This window comes from Rattus norvegicus, chromosome 2 (genome assembly GCF_036323735.1).
Source record: "Rattus norvegicus strain BN/NHsdMcwi chromosome 2, GRCr8, whole genome shotgun sequence".
NCBI classification, from domain to species: domain Eukaryota; kingdom Metazoa; phylum Chordata; class Mammalia; order Rodentia; family Muridae; genus Rattus; species Rattus norvegicus.
Window position 1 is genome coordinate 137,711,281 of NC_086020.1, and position 17,547 is coordinate 137,728,827.

General features: G+C 47.9%; 1 protein-coding gene across 1 annotated transcript in view; it reads right to left on the minus strand.

The window, feature by feature from the left end:
• Positions 1 to 2,264: 2,264 nt before the first annotated feature.
• Setd7 (SET domain containing 7, histone lysine methyltransferase) overlaps positions 2,265 to 17,547 on the minus strand; it is a 42,775-nt gene continuing 27,492 nt past the window's right edge. Inside the window, exons 5-8 of the mRNA NM_001109558.1 lie at positions 15,490 to 15,571; positions 12,767 to 12,884; positions 8,563 to 8,720; positions 2,265 to 3,225 (exon numbers count right to left, since the gene is read on the minus strand). Of these exons, the coding sequence (NP_001103028.1) occupies positions 3,045 to 3,225; positions 8,563 to 8,720; positions 12,767 to 12,884; positions 15,490 to 15,571 (539 nt within the window). The 3' untranslated portion in view covers positions 2,265 to 3,044. The remainder of the gene's footprint in view (positions 3,226 to 8,562; positions 8,721 to 12,766; positions 12,885 to 15,489; positions 15,572 to 17,547) is intronic.

Genomic DNA, 17,547 nt, shown 5'->3' on the forward strand with positions numbered 1-17,547 from the left:
GTTTCTAGTCCTAAATTCTAACTCTAACACAAGGTAATAATAGTTCATCATAGAAAAGATGCTAAAGATGAGTCAAGTCATGCAGGGTTGGACTGAGACAGCTCTGAATGAGTCCCCTGGAGACCAAGGCGTCAGGCAAGTGCACAAGCTCCAGCTGTTTGGAAGACAGCAGACAGTTAAGTTTTTCTTCCTACCACACAGAATCTCAATCATGTCTGTTTGTGATTATGATCCTGAGAGAAGACCAGATCTGTCTGCTTCCCATTTCCATCTACGGCAGATGCGATGTAGAAGGCACGTTCTGAGGTTTTTCCATTTTGGTTCAAGCAAGGAGCAAACCCCAACCTCCCTCAGCAGCTAATTCTCTGCGTAGTGCCTGTGCTGTCCACTTCTCTACCACATAGTGATGTTCTGGCCTCTCCAGCAGCTGCGACCTGTGATGATGCTGGGTATTTTGGAGAGGGAGAGGGAGGGGGCATGAGGGAGAAGGTCTGTGGGGAAAACGGTGACTGGAATGGGTCACACTCAGGGAAAGGCAGAGTTCAGCGAGAGAGGTGAGGTGGAGCAATCAGCTGGGCTGTCATTCTGCACACGCACCCAGGTTTCTCACACGGCAGAAGAGGAGCTGAAAGGCACCAGAAACACACAGGGAGAGGGGAGACAGAGAGGCTCAGCTGGGAGAATTGCTTCCTGTGATTTGTCTTAAGGGTCACAGACATATTGCTAGGGTTTGAAATCCAGTGTGTCTTCCTCCACTGTGGAATGGGGAAAGTAGACTAGCCAGTTTAGCAGCCACATCTGTGTGTGTGTAGGGCTGTGTGTATGCCACCCTGGGTATGGCCAGAGGAGAGCTTTCAGGAGTCGGTTCTCTTCTTCTACGATATAGGCCCTAAAGCCGAAACTCAGGCCATAGGCTTGACAACAAGCACCTTTACCTGACAAACGATTCTGCTGGCCCTCGAGCCCCCACAGTTGAGTTCCATTGGATGAGACTGCTAGAGTAGCCCTTTAGGATAGAAGTTGAGCCCCTACAGCAACTGAGGCTAAGGTTCCATCCCCAGATATGAAATCCTGTGAGCCCAGGCGAATGGAGATGGGACCTGCCCTCTCTTCTTCTGTCTCATTGGTGACTGAAGTCAGCCATCTTTCTTCCCAAGGCAGCCAACTCTCTTTGGACACATTTACATAAAAGCTCCTCTCAGAATTCGAATCCACAGACTCCTTCTGTCACAGTTTACTGAATGGTCTCTTTCTACAGACCAGAAGCCATCCTACCCCGCTGACTTGCAGTCTAGAAACTATCCAGTCATCTGTGCAGGAGGCTCCTGAGGGAACTGTCTCCTTAAGCTTTCAAACAGGGATGTGACTAGCTCTCTTGGAAAGCACGGTCACCCAGGCGCAGAGCTCAGGTGTGGCTATCTTAACCGAGGGCTGAGTTCTCCGCCTGGGGCTGTTTGATGGGCAAACTGTGTCACAGTCCCAGACGGAGTACTTGTGAAAGCCACGAAGAGTAAGCTACAACTGACAGCAGAATGTCAAAGTAAGCGTCTCTCCTCATTCCCAGCTCCTTCAGCGATGATTGATCGATTGCAGCTTGGTAGAAAGCTTTATCTTTTAAGCCTAAACCAACACAGGCCACAGGGAGCCCTGGTGACAGCTGCAGGCTTCAGCAAAGGTTGTTCCCAGGCCTCCTGGAGACGGAGTGACGCCTTGGGGAGGTGTTCCCCAAACTCGGCCTTCAAACTCGGCCTTCATTCAGAGCAATCCAGTTATGTTACAGACCTAATGTGCTAAACTAAAAGAGTGGGGCTCTCTCTGTACTTCTGCAGGTGTGGTTACATACGGCTTGTGAGGTGGCTGAAATGCTAGTGGTATTAACCGCACAGGTGTGAGCTCTTGGAAGCAGCTAAGTGCTCTGAAATCGCTGTGACGAGAAGCTTCCGCTAAGGATCTGATCCATGCCTAGCGATCAGCAAGTCTGCCTTCATGACATGACGCTGACTTCAAAGAGAAGTTTGCATTCCGCCTTGGAATGCACATTGGCTATGGTATTTGAATCCAATGAGCTGTGTCACAAGCCAGACTGCACTAGGTTATGTACAATTAATGTGTACCCAAGAAGAAGAAAAAAATTACCAATGCTACTGAAGATACTGCAAAAAACTGCTCTAACAACTGTTTAGAAATACTAATTTTCCCCTCTTTTTCCTGAACGTATACCTTACAACTCTCTCATAATTAATGCGAACAAGGTAAATTCCTCTCTTCTCACATCTGAAAGCAAAGATATCTGTTGACATGCGAGAATAGTTAAGTCTATAATAACAGTCTGGCCCTACGAGCCAGGACCTTATATCAGGACATAAGAATGAAATGGCAGAGAAAGAACCAGAAAGACCTGTATGCTGCTACGAGTGCAAAATCCATTTGGAAGCTTCCTCTTGTAAAGTAGCTAACGTTGGGAAGCTAGGAGAGTAACAACAAAAACAATGCCATTCTATTGCAAGATACAGATCAAAGGTTAAAAGGCAAGTGGCCCTACATGTATATAAAGACGTAATCGCTTCCTGCCCTACGGTTGGCAACATGCAAGGGTGACTGAGCACCGTTTGCACTGGCTGTAGAGAAAAGCATCATGGGAAAAAAAAACCCATCGACCAAAAAAAAAAAAAAAAAAAAAAAAAAGAAAGAAAGAGAAAAAAAAAAAAAAAAGACCGAAGAACCCCATTTCCCTTTTTCAGCCTAATCATTTGGTATCTCTGAACGTGGTCCAGATTTAGACTTCAACCATCAAAGAACATCATGTTGTCCCACAGTTCGACAGTCCCTCTCAGTAGGGCTTTGTTGCAAGGCTAGCTAATTTTAAATCTGGTATGAGTAATACAGTCAAACCTAGTTAGTATGCGAGAGGAGTCGTTGCTAACGCAGGGTGAGAGGATGTGAAGTCACGGCATGAACAGTCCCTGGTTGTCCCGTTGTCAGATAAATGTAGTGCATAGATCCGGATTTCTATCCCAGGTCTCTGGAACCCAGGGCCAAGCCTTTCACTTTTGCTGGGTGGCCTGGAAGGCCTTCAGCTCCACCTGATACCACTCGGGGGCTTCGGGCCCACTCTTCCCCGGGGGGCTGTGGTCATAGCCGTAGGCAACGGTCAGCTCCTCCTCAGCCTCCACAGCTCGAAGGGTGCGGATGCACTTGATGGGCCCAAAACGGGGATGGACAAACCTAAACATCAAGATGGGAAAGGTCATTCTTGGGCCAACCCAGGACCTTGGTGCAAAGGGAGCAGCTCACCTACAGGCACCGGCTGGATATCACTTCTGTGTTCTCAGGGGACAGCCAACTTCAGCAGGACCCAGATCTGCTGGGTTAGAACACTCTAGGCACACTGGGAGGAGGGGGTGGGGGGAGCTCAGTTGGGAGATTGTTCATCTAGCACAGATGGGGTCTGAGGCTCTTCTCAGCATCATCATAAACCAGGCACGGTGGTCCTAGCACTCAGGAGGTGGGGAAGAGGAATGCAAGGTTGTTCTTGGCTTCACCGTGAATTTGAGGCCAGACCTGGATAATGAAATATCTTGTCTTAAAGCTAAAACCCCAAATCTCACAGAACACCTCAGTACATGCTGGGGAGGTCAGAGGACAACTTGGACAAGTTGCTTCTTCCCTTCAACCACGTGGGTTCCAGGGATCAAACACAGGTCTTTAGGCTTGGTGACAAGTACCTGCTTAGCTATTTTGCTAGCCCTTATCCTTCCCATAGGCCCCCAGGATAAATGGAGGACAGAGGACACATGAAATGGGAAAAAGCCAGCCATAAATCAGATTGGCCTCTAGGGCCTGTGGAGCTAAGGAGCTAAGTATTTGGCTCCGTCTGGCTCCTCTGTCTGTGGAGAAAGGTGTGTGTCTGATGTTTTCTTAGATGGCTGGAACAGAACCAGTGACCAAGTGCTCTCTCTGGGCTATGCTTCCAGGAGAGTGTGTGTGTGTGTGTGTGTGTGTGTGTGTGTGTGTGTGTGGTTTGGGCTAACTTTTATGTGGTATAAAAATGAGCAACTTCTACCTGACACCAAAGAGGCCTCTATCCATTCTACTTGGCTATTATGGTTCATGAAAGGGGCATTTAACTTGGGACCAAGAGCGTTGGCTGGCTGTTCTGGTCTCATATGTATCATGGTGTTCTGATCTCATACATATCACGGTGCTCTCGTATGTTCCTGAATTTCACTTTCCTGCTCTATAAGATCATGGCGACACTAGTAAGGCTTTCCCTGGATGGTTTCTGTGGTGAGAAAATGGCGTGTCCCTAAGACAGTGGCTCACACAAACTGAGACCCTGCTATCAGCTACGATGCATGTAAGCATGCACACGTGTGAATATGTATGTAGGAATGTGTGCATGCATGTATGTGGATATATGAACAGCACTTATAAGCTCTTCCTGGGCATTCACGAGTACATGTGCACACATGTACATGCGTGTGAACATGTAAGCATACAACATTTGGATTACGCTCCTTTGCAAAGACAATATCCAGACCGTGGGTTCAGAACTCTTTTGTTAAAACTGTGGCTTTGGGTGGAGGATCTACCTAGCAGAAGAGAACTTGCTGGTACACAGATCTCCAGCGTCATAAGGTCACAATTTTGTATGTATGTTATGTATGTATGTATGTATGTATGTATGTATGTATGTATGTATGTATGTGTTGGTGGTTGGTCTGGTGCTGTGTATACAAATGCTAAACATTGGCCCCCAAGATTTGGTTGCCCCTGCAAGCAGATCCTCACATGTACCAAGTGATGCTATTTAAACCTTGTTCTCCAATTTAAAACTATTGGTTAAATAAAGGTGGCTGTAGCCAGTTACTGGGGAGTGGTAGGCAGAGTTTCAGTGACTGGGCTGGGGGCTTGGGTAGTGATGATGGAAGAGGGAGTGAAGGAGGGAGAAGATAGAAAACACAGGAGCTCTCCATTAGATGTGGTGGGCCAGCAGCACATGCCCCAGTGAAATGCTCCCGAGGACAGACTGCTGGAGCAGAATGAGCTTGGGCAAGACTCAACCCTCGAGCCCATGGGGAAGTAGCCAGTAGAGTCTTAGAAAAATAGAATAGGGGTAGCCCCTCAGTAATTGTGCAAGAGCTGTTTAAGTAAATCCAGAGGGCTCTGCCTCGGTCATTGGAAGGGTAGCTGGGTCATCTTGATAGAGTTTATTAAAATCCATTTACAATGTATGGACAGACAATTGTGGTCTGAATGGAAACAGCCCCACATAGGCTCACAGGTAGTGGCACTATTGGGAGGTGTGGCCTTGTTGGAGGAAGTGTGTCACTGGAGGTGGGGCTTTGGTGTTTCAGAAGCCCAAGCCAGGCCCAGTGTCTCTCTCTCTTCCTGCTGCCTGTGGATCTGGATATAGAACTCTCAGCTACCTCTCCAGCACCTTCTCTGCAGCCTGCCGCCATGTTTCCCACCATGATGGCAACGGATTAAACCTCTGAGCTGTGGGCCAGCCCAATGAAGGGTTATCCTTTACGTGAGTTGCTGTGGTCATGGTGTCTGTTCACAGCGGTGGAAAGCAGACAGAAGTGTATTACTGTGTAGCTCTGGCTATCTCTGAACTCAGAGAGAACCTCCTGCCTCTGACTTCTGAGTGCTAAGATTGAAGACTTGGGCTGCCATGCCAGACCATTTTGTTTTCAAGTTGGCATGATTCATTATAATTTGCATCCTATGACTTCGGAGTAAAAATTAAATAGTGCTCCTGAAATGGAGCTTTGATCAACCTTCTAGAAGATCTAGTGGGGGTGGGGGAGGGGAGCCCGATGTTGAATTTTTGGACCTGAGACTTCTTTTCCAATGTTCTTGTAGCTTCACTCTGATGCCCACTGTGTCTTTCCATTCTGATAGGTTTTTTGTCGATGTCTGTTTGTGTTGAGACATGGTCTCAAGCTGGCATTAGAATCACACAGATCCTCCTGCCTCTGCCTCCCGAGTGTTGGGATTAAAGAACTCAGTCTCCTCCTGCCTCAGACTTCCAGGCACCAGAGTTACAGCTGCTCACCACCATATCCAGCACGTTCTTCGTTTGAGTAGACAGAGAGAACTTGTTCTCAGGAGTTACAGCACTGGGGGCACACTGCACGGGGTCGCTCTACCTCTAGACCTGAGCCGTAACTGATGGGAAGGTCCTGGGGGGACTGACTGAGATGAAACAGGGAAGGCATCCAGAGTAGCGCCAGGTAAATGGACAGAATGTGAGCTTAGCATGTGTGAGGTCCTGGGTTCAATTTCTAACATAAGAAGAAGGAATGAGGGGAGGGAAGGAGAGGGACCTGGAATGAATGCTCAGAGCTCAGGGCTACAGAAGTAGCAAGGAACCCAAACCTGTGGGCCACATAGCTCTGGGCCTTATGACGGAATGTGCCATATTTACTTGTGTAATTGTTCCCTGGACATTTTGTGACAGACTTCAGTAAAGCAGCATAGGGAAGGGCTTTCTCGTTTCTGTGAACGCCAGTGGCCTGAGAAACACACGGATGCCAGGAGTTGTAATCTGAGGTTTACACTTGGTTATTATTCAAGGAGTCTTCTCATCCCTCCATAGAACTGACTTTTGGCTACACTGGGCTTGAAAGAGAAACGCCAGCAAAAAAACACAAAGAAAACAAACAGAAAAACCCCCAAACAAAACCTGCTGTGCAGACATCGATTTTGCACAGACAGAAACGTCTCCTGTTTCCAGTGCTCTAACACCGTGGGGAGAAAAGCCAGCTGTGCAGAGAAGCCACAGAAGGGGCTTGATTGAAGGAGGGGGTCTAAGTGGTGTTCGGATGGTTAGTTACCGTGGCTTTAAGGGGCTGTTGTTATGCCAGCACAGCTGGGAATGAGCTTTAGACAAATGTACACTAGCCACAAAAGCCCCACAACTAATAATAGCGTTAGTTTCACTTCACATGACACGTCCTCTGCCATTTCAGCTCGCCCTTTGGAAGCGGTTGGAGCCCCAGGTACCAGTTACTGGCTGACAAGGAAAGGAAGTCACTGCCAGGATGACCTCTGAGGCATCGTAAGGACAAGTCTTGGGATGTTTCCTAGCAAGCCCCAAATCTTGGCAAGGTTTGACAGATGAGATGTTCAGAGTCGTGCACTGGACATGTCTGCTGTGATCACACACAGCAGAAGGGCTGCAGCCATAGCACCAAACAGGGAAGCCAATGCACTACAACTGAGCTGCACTGCCATCCCATAATCTCTGTGCACGTGTGTATGCAGGTGTAAGCGTGTGTTGAGATTGGTCTTGCACTGTGTATTCAGATGCTGGGTGACACGGGCATTGTATTGACCAATGTGCTGACCAAGAATGCTCTCCAGTAATCCCTGATTGGATAATAAAAGGCTAGAGCCTGTGACTGGGCAGGAGAGGGAGGAAGGCAGGCCTTGAGATGGAGTAGGGGGTCTCAGGCAGAGACCATGAGGAGAAGGAAAGAGGTAGGAGAAGGCAGTCTCCATGATGCAGGATAGACCATGAGCATGTGGCCAAGAGAAAATCTCCCAGAGGACACACATGAAGCACAGCAAACAGAGCAAGACTCAGTTGGTAAGTAACACAGGGCCTACGACTGGGATGTAGGTTAGATCGGCTCGGAACCTGCTCAGTTTCTGGCTTATAGCTTGTTAATCAAAATATCAAGGCTGGAGAGAGAGAGGGCTCAGCGGTTAAGAGCACGGACTGCTCTCCCAGAGGTCCTGAGTTCAAGTCCCAGCAACCACATGGTGGCTCCCAACCACCTGTAAGAGAACCCAATGCCCTCTTCTGGTGTGCATGAAGACAGCGACAGTGCACTCACATACATAAAATAAATAAATCTTTAAAAAAAAAAGTTACCAGATTTCCGTGACTTTTATTTGGGAACTATACAGGCTAGAGTGCGTCGGAAACACTCTATAAGATTACATCTATACATGTGTATGCGGGTATGTCTGCTCCTGCGCATATGTGTATGTGGGAGCCAAAGAACAACCTCAGGTGTGGTCCTCAACACCTTGTTTTTGAGACTGGGTTACTCACTGGCTTGGAACTCTCTGACTAGGGTAGGCTGGGTGGCCAGTGAGCCCAGGGGATCCCCCTGCCTCTGCCTCCTCAGTGATGGGATTTCAGGTTCCCGCCCCAACACTTAGCTGTTTCTGTGGGTGCTGGGCGAGGATTGAACTCAAGTCTTCATGCTTGTGCAGCAAGCGCCTGAATGACTTAGCGGCTCCTCCCCTCCCCAGCTCTGTCATGTGATCTTTAAACCAAAAAACAAAACCCCTAAGGGCAACTAAGGATAGTAATAAAACAGCCACCATATTTCTATGACATTTCTATTTTTCAAAGCACATTTTCATCTCATGGCTGGAAGGCAAACTGCTCAGATCTGGAGCCTTAAACTACAAGGCCGAGGTTCACAGCATCCCCCCACCCCCACCTGGGTCATTCTGTGAGAGCAGCCATCATCTGAAGCTTAGGGACCTTTCTCATGCCCTCCTCAGCACAGATCCAAGCAACCACGGCGTCCTACTTACATGTCATAGACGCAGTTTGGAGTAAAGGAGTGATTCGCCTTGTGTCCCAAGGAGGCACAGTACTTGGACACGTGGTTGTAGGGCTCAGGCACATCAATGACTGTTTCCTCATCCAGGGAGAGAGTGTTCCCATTTAGGGCCCAGTCCCTGCTGTCAACCTGCAAAACAGGGAAGTCGTGCTAAAGAGGGCCTTTCTCACAAAAGCTCATGGTGTGTCAGAGGTGCGAACTCACTTAGCTTAACACGTCATAGTCAGAGTGCTGCTGCAGACCATGCGAGACAGCCAAGTCGCCTTCCCACGCAAGGGCGGTGCAACCAGAGAGCTCAACCTATTGCTTGCTGGATTCTCCTCATTTCAGAGGGAAGAAAAGGATTTCCAACCCTTACAGAGACACACGAAAAGATCAGACAGACCCGAACTAAAAATAAACAAGAGGCGAGGCTGTCGAGATGGCTCTGTGGGTACAGATGCCCACACCCACCTATGCCTGACCACCTGAGTCCAGTCCACAGAGCCATGCAGCCGAAGGTGAGAACCTATTCCAGGAAACTGTGTCTGACCTCCATATGATATCTCCAATTTTTTTTTCTTTTTTTTGGACAGGGTTTTTCTATATAGCCCTGGCTGTCCTGGAACTTACTCTGTAGACCAGGCTGGCTTTGAACTCAGAGATCTTCTTGCCCTAGCTTCCCCAGCTTGGATTAAAGGTGTGCACCAACACCATCCAGTCATAAGTGTATTTTTAAAACCTTTATTAAAAGGTCCACACTTCTGTTCCAGTGGAGGAACTGTGGCTCAGGAGGCTGTCTCTAAGCCTGGGCGCTTCCGTACCATGCCTTATCACCTACCACACAACCATCAGGCATCAGGTTGGAAGTTGGGAGGACAGCAGAATAGCCCTTTGGGGCTTTTAGATAAAATGGTCATGACACTGTGGTGTATCTTCAGAGTGTAGAAATCTTTCACCTTTTCCAAAAAAGGGTTGTGTTTGCATAGCAATGTGTAGACTCCAGAAAGGCGTGTCCAAGTTTCTGACATTGTGACACAACTGTGGTCTACAATTCATGTTTGTGAGCCAAAGACTGAGTTTAAAAACAAAATAAGAGGCTGGAGGGATGGCTCAGTGGTTAAGAGCACTGACTGCTCTTCCAGAGGTCCTGAGTTCAACTCCCAGCAACCACATGGTGGCTCACAACCATCTGAAATGGGATCTGATGCCCTCTTCTGGTGTGTCTGAAGGCAGTGACAGTGTACTCACATATACAAAATAAATATCTTTAAAAAGAAACTATAAAAACCAAACAATGTTTCTTAAGCTTTAGGTAAACTTAGTACTTTCTGTGAGGTTCTGTCTGCAGTTACCCATTGCCTCAGGTAGCCTGAGAATCACAGGTTGGCCACCCTTCCTCCATGAACTGACTCTTCCTCTGATACACTGCATTTAGATGTGACATCCGGTCAGTGGTCACTCTCATCTTCATTATTCCTAACCCGCCATGGAAGTGTGTGTGGTTTGTGCTTTGTTGCCATTAGGTGGGTGTCAGAATCTCAACTGCACAGGGTGTGAGCGGCATCTCCTGCATCACCGCAACCACCACAGCGGTGACGCTGCAACCATGACAACGGTGTCAGACGCTGCAACCATGACAACGGTGTCAGATGCTGCAACCATGACAATGGTGTCAGATGCTGCAACCACCACAACGTGTCAGATGCTGCAACCACCACAACGGTGTCAGACAGTGCAACCACCACAGCGGTGTCAGATGCTGCAACCACGACAACGGTGTCAGATGCTGCAACCACGACAGCGGTGTCAGACGCTGCAACCACCACAGCGGTGTCAGACGCTGCAACCACGACAACGGTGTCAGATGCTGCAACCACGACAACGGTGTCAGATGCTGCAACCACGACAACGGTGTCAGATGCTGCAACCATGACAACTGTGTCAGATGCTGTAACCATCACAACGGTGTCAGATGCTGCAACCATGACAACTGTGTCAGATGCTGCAACCATGACAACGGTGTCAGATGCTATAACCATGACAACGGTGTCAGATGCTGCAACCACCACAGCGGTGTCAGACGCTGCAACCACGACAACGCTGTCAGATGCTGCAACCATGACAACTGTGTCAGATGCTATAACCATGACAACGGTGTCAGATGCTGCAACCATGACAACTGTGTCAGATGCTGTAACCATGACAACGGTGTCAGATGCTGCAACCACCACAGCGGTGTCAGACGCTGCAACCACGACAACGCTGTCAGATGCTGCAACCATGACAACTGTGTCAGATGCTATAACCATGACAACGGTGTCAGATGCTGCAACCATGACAACGGTGTCAGATGCTGCAACCATGACAACGGTGTCAGATGCTGCAACCGTGACAACGATGTCAGATGCCTATCTACCTCTGCTTTCAAACCTTCCTTGAACTCTGTAGTTCACTGAATTGTGACCTGGGGCAAACTCTTTAATCTCTCCTAGGTTTTTGTTGCCTCATCTGAAAAGTGTTCAGATAAAGCAGCACGGGTTTAATATTTAAAACTCCAGAATGCTTCCAAATTCAAACCTTTTTGAAGAGGCTGCTATGATGTAATTGGAAGAAACCGCACCCAACCTCATTTTTTGTCACAGGCAAAAGGTAGACACAATGAAATATAGAACAGCTGCCTCTAAGCTATGCACACAGGGGGAATGGGAACATCAAATTTCATACTCTGACAGAGGTCCCATTCCTAAGATGATATACATAAGCAAATATTTAAAAACCCCAAATTCCTAACGCTTCTGGTCCTTAGCATTTCAGATAAGGGGTGCTCTACCCATGAAGCTCCTTTCCATGTTGAATGTCCAGGACTTTCTGGAAGGCTGGCAAAAGGTCACCAGTGTGAATGCCAGCTCCTTCTTGCCTTTTGCCTGCCCAGCTGCTTTGACTGTGTGACTAACTGTCCCATTTTGTGAAATGTCCCCTTATTATCCACTGGAATGGCGGCAGGATGGAACCCCAGACCTGAGACACTGGCTGTGAGCCTGGCACACGCATCAGAACACAGCGGGGCTCAACGGCTGCGCTGAAAGCTTCAGACTTGCTCCTGGCCGGTGAGGTCCTTGACCCTGTGAGCTGAAGACACTTAAGCAGATCCATCCATGGAGGTGTAAAATATGCCACAGACTGTGTCTCAAAGGCAAGAGCTGCTGTGCATTTCATGAATGTGTGGGGAGGCCAGAGAACAAGTTCAGTGTCCTTCCCCAAGGATTCTTGATGTCTGCCTGCCTGCATTCTGTCTCTCCCTCCTTTCTTCCTTTTTTGGAGACCAGGTTTCTCTGTTTACTCTTGGCTGTCCTGAAACCTTTTTCCTTCCTTCCTTCCTTCCTTCCTTCCTTCCTTCCTTCCTTCCTTCCTTCCTTCCTTCCTTCTCAGGGTCTCGAATTGCCTAAAACTCACCCAGCAGGCTAGGCTGGATGGCCAGTGAGTCCCAGGCACCCACCTAACTGCAGCTCCCAGCACTACAGTTATAAGCATAGGCTACCATGCCCGGCTTTTAAAACTGAGGCCTTGGGGATTGGGTGAGCTTCGTCTTACCTGCAAGGCAGACACTTTAATGGCTGCAGCATCATCCTCCAACCCCCAAGAGAAGACCCTGACCCTGACCAGGCTGGCCCGGGATTCATGATTCTCCGGTCTCATCCTCACAAATGCTGGGGCTACGGGTACATGCCTTGCCTGACATCCCCTGACGATTCTGAGAGTAGATGATGGACAGACTGAAAGGAACTCATTTTCAGGGGCTGAGACTCAAATGGGGACAGCGCTGTGTAATGCGTGATTCTCACAGTTTGGGCCTTTCAGGTGCTAAGACTACAGGCATGCACCACCAGATCCTGCTTATTTAACTTTTAGCTTTTGAGTTTGGATTTTTTTTTCACTAACTCTTCCTGGAAAGATGGAGACCATTTTAAGACTTTGCGTTAGCAGGAGTGGGGTTCTTTCTAAAAACATATCACATTGGAGGCCATTAGTTAATTGTTAGGAATCTGACTGGATCTTGGATTTGAGATGTTGGGTAGGGTCTAGAGAAAACACGTGACTGTGTCATTATCCTATCTTCTGTGGCCATGAAAGTGGCTTGTTTAAGCTAAAGCCCTTTAACCGATTAGGTTGATGTTCGAGTTTTTCCCACTTACCTCTTGGTGTGTAATTCGGACTCCATTATAAAATGACATGACAGTATTGGGTCCCACTGCTACCTTGGAAAACAGTCCTTCTCCGGCACTGGAGATGAGAGAGTCGGCAACATAAACCCTACATACATACATAATAATGAAAATTGAACCGTGAGTTTCTCAGTAGGACCTGTCACTTCACGTCAATCACCACAAGTCCATCACAGATTCTTCCAGTCACTCAACAATGGAAGGAAGTGAGGTCAAGACAGTAAGCCACAATATGTTAGCCACAGGAGTGGAAGGAACACCTTTAATCTCGGTAAAAGCTGTATTCACACTGAACTCCACTCTTGTTTCTTTAGATGAAGTATCCGGCTCAGAATGGCCTCAGACTTGCTCTGGAGCCAATGAGGACAGGAACTATTTCTTTATTTTATCATTTTATTTTGAGACAGGTTCTCTCTGTATAGCCCTGGCTGTTTTGGAACTCTCTCTATAGATCAGACTGGTCTCAAACTCACTGAGCTATATCCCCAGGCCTCAAACAATGTCTTCCCCAAGAACAGGGAGATGGTTGTTCTTACAGATGACCTGGGTTTGGTTCCCAGCACCCACACGTCATCTCACAACTATCTGTAACACAGTTCCAGGGATCTGACGCCCTCTTCTGGCCCCCGTGGCCAGTGCACACACGTGCTACACAGATACACATGCAGGCAAACACTCATGCACATACTTTAAGTCTTCTTTAACAAGGAGCAATTATTATAGGTTCCTAAAGCCACCCATACCTGATATACTCTTTTGTAAAAGAAGATAATGTTTATAGCTAATGATGGTTTTTAGTTTTACCAGACAAGAAAACATCTCCAGACTTTTCAAAGCCAGATAACAGAGAAAGTCTATTTCTTAGTCAAATGCCAAGATGGACTGTTTACACAAAAAAGGACTACTAATGAGATATAGCCAAGAAGAATTTCCCCACAAAGGGTTAAAGCAGAGGTCAGCCAGCCCCAGGTCAAATCCAACTGCTGCTCATTTCTTGTTGATAAAGTTTTATTGAGACACAGTTGCCTTCCGCAGTTTTTTTTTAAGGCTGTGCCTGACTACCGCTGGGCTCAAAGGCAGAGCTGAGTCTGTGCAGTAGACAACACGAGGCCTCCCAGGTTCCAAATTGTTCCTCAGGGTGAAAAGGTTGCTAAGCACAGTTTAACAAGAAAAGCACTCTTGGCTGTGGAGTGGATGTAATAAAAACCTATGTTCTACCAACAAATCTTTCATTTTTTCATGCACCGTGACAGATGACCCTGCTAGAGGCTGGGCATCTGTAAAATCTGGGCTATTTTATGGACTGGAAATCTGAATTATTTCCCCCAGTTCTGCTCCTTCGAGGTGACAGAATGATGCACCTCACCCTTTTGCCAGGTGACGTCATGACACTTGCTTCAGTGCAGGTGGGTTGCATCACCTGCCCTGCTGACTCTGCTGGAGGAACATGGAGGCCGGCCCTGCTGCTGGGTCTCAGGTGTTAGGAGACATGGCGAGTTTCTGCCAGTTTCCATTGTCTCCAGGGAAAAAAAAGATATGTCCCGGGGGTTGTTTTTCCTTTAGCCAGAGTCTTGGAATGAAGAGATGTGAAACAGACTTGAACCTGACTTGAATCCTGGAGCCCAGCCTAGTCTGGCTGAGCCTGGTGAAGCCCAAATAAAAATGGCTGAATCTAAGCCAACCCTCAGAACCATGAGTATAATACAAAATGCTCGCTCCTGCGAACAGGTAAACTGTTTGAGGGTATTGCTATGTAGAATTCACAACAGCCTGGATTGACAGACACAGTTGGCCCTGTAGTCCTTTGGGGCTAACACCGAAAACGGTCTGCAGCCCTGGCCCTGGGCCAGAACCTCTTGTCAGAAAAAGAGGACGTTCTCTCCCTGCCTGTGGCACTGTGGGATCAGCTCTGTCAGGCAGACCAGGAGGAGGCTTGTTTCTCAGATGGGAGCAGAAAGTAAACAAGAAATAAACCCCTGTCCTGGGGCTTGGGGCTGTTCTTACTCAGAGGTCGTCCAGCTGCTGGAGAATAAAGAGAATTCTGAACACCTAGACCCAGCTAAAGGGCAGCCAATGGCGTAGGTTAGGTGTGAAATGGCCAGGCTTGCCATGGTGGGGAGATTTCATGAGTACTTATTTGCTTTCTTTCTACCCTGTCTTCCCTTATGAATAAAGAAGTTGATTTATGGTACGAAGGTCAGGCTGCAGAGAATAGGACTTGTGCTGGAGGTATAGGTCAGGCTTGAAAGGGCCTGAACTGGTCCCCTAGAGGGAGCCTTGACAGGGCCTGTAACATGGCTCTGTGGGTAAAAGCGACTGTTTACAAGCCTGGTGGAAGGAAAGAACTGACTTCAAAAGTTGTTCTCTGATGTCTACATGCGTGCTTCCCAACCCACTGAGAAAGGTGACATCTGAAAGGAAATGACTGACTGCCTGACCCAACACCTTTCCTAGAGAATTCATTCTAGGACGAGACGAACTAGCCTGATACTGTAGACACTTTTTACGGACAGGCTCGCTATGAGAATGCAATTGGTCTTCCTCAGGATACCCAAACACATACTTGGGATATGTGCCAAGGAAAAGCGCTTGGTTTGAGCAGGAGCCCAGCCTGAGCAGAGAGCCACAGAAGCTCAAGGGTGCCCACCGCCAGGGCACACACAGTGCAATGAAAGGCACAAGGAAATAGTTACCTCTCGGACTCATAAGGGTCTGGAAGGAGGGCATCGCTAGAGATGCAGGAGGAAGTCGATTTATCAAAGTGGAACACGGAACCTAAAAGGCAAATCCACAGGTCAGTGCAGGTGCAGAGCACCTGATGTGCTCCCCAACACAGGAGGGGCCAAGCAGCCATTCGTGCCAATCTGGCTCCGCCCATTCACTCTTTGGTTATCTCGCCACCCAACCACCCCCATCCCCCACCCCAGCTTAAGGAGACAGGGTCCTACTAAGTTGTCCAGCCTGGCTTTGATCTTGTAATCCTCAAGTTTTTGAATGGATGGGATTCCAGACTTGCATTTACCAGGCCTGGTTTAATTTAAGTCTGAATGGACAGCCATCAGACTTAACTCTTAGGATTCCGATTGTTGATTTTTTTTTCTTTATTCAAATGTCTTTAAAAAAATCTGCTTGGGTAAAATTTTAAGCAAAAACACTTTTTTATAGACTTTTCAGATTGCTCTGGTTAGAACTAAACTGGATAATGGTTTTTAAATTTCTCTGAGGTTTTCATACCAGACAGTCTGTAAAATCTACAGCAGAGCCCAGCGTTGACTCCTTTACTGAGAGTGAAGTCAGCCTCAGAGAATTAAGAGCAACGCTGCTTTCCATGCTATGCTAGCTGCCATTTGGCTTCTGTCTCAGTGGCTCAGAACCTGGTGAGTGACTATTCCTGCAATTGTCCTAGAATCACTGTTGGCTTTCTGTCAGCCTTGGCGACTTCTGAGAGTTCATAAAACAAAGAAACAAGACTTGGAACCTGGGGGTAAACTCCTACAAAGCCAATTATTTTTAGCACCAACACCGCACTAAGCAGTCCCGTCAGTCAGGTCTTCAGTAGTTGTCATGGTTACCCGACCTCTCTCCTGTTGTCTAAAACACAATGTCAACCTAAATAAATGCCTCAAACTTAAGGTAGAAAATCCAAATCAGCCAGCGATGACCCAGGATCAGACCGCCTCAGGATTTCAAAAGTGGGACTTTTAGCTAGGCAACTTGGTTATGAGGCAGGCAGGAGAGCCGTGAGGCTAAGCAGGGAGCCCAGAGGAATCTAGGTGTGGGCAGGAGTAGGAAGCTCTGCCTTACCAAGCTGGGCATGGAGGAAGAGGAAGCTCGTTCTCACCAACCCCACAACGCATCTGTGGCAAGCAGCCTCTTGGGCTTAAACAAACTCAGAAGTCAGGTAGGTAGGTAGGTAGATAGATAGAGAGAGAGAGAGAGAGATAGATAGATAGATAGATAGATAGATAGATAGATAGGTAGGTAGGTAGGTAGGTAGATAGATAGATAGATAGATAGATAGATAGATAGATAAGTAGGTAGGTAGGTAGATAGATAGGTAGGTAGGTAGGTAGATAGGTAGATAGATAGATAGGTAGGTAGGTAGGTAGGTAGATAGATAGACAGACAGACAGACAGACAGACAGACAGACAGACAGACAGACAGGAGCCCAGGAATGGAGCTGGTAAAAGAAGCAGGCAGCAGAATACAAGGGACAGTGTGACTGACGGCTATCCTTGGCTGTCAACTTTATGACATCTGTCATTAACCGAAATCCAGGCAGCTAGTCCGCCTGTGAGGGATTGCTTTCTTATCAAGTCATGTGCAGTGGGAGGATCCACCGTTAATCTGGACTGCACGTTCTGAAAGACATTGTGACCCAGACCGAGACTCGGGCAATTGCTGGAATTTGCGAGAGAATCGGATCAGTCGACTTAAAGTTCTGGCTCTTGACACCCAAAACACTGCCTCGTGGGTAGTTTTAAATGTGTACCCAGGCGAGGGCTGGAGCCCCAGCTGAGAACTCTTAGCTGCCATGTGCGAGGCCCAGAGTCTGAACCCCAGTATAAAGTCAAGGCGCTCCACTAGATCCCACTTAAAGTGCTGTAGTGAGCCGGGCGCGGATGGAGCACATCCAGACCCAGCACTGGGGAGACAGCAGGCGATTTCTGAGTCTGATGCCAGCCGCTCTACAGAGGAGGTTCCAGGACAACTGGGGACATAGAGACACTCTGTCTCAGAGACCAAACCA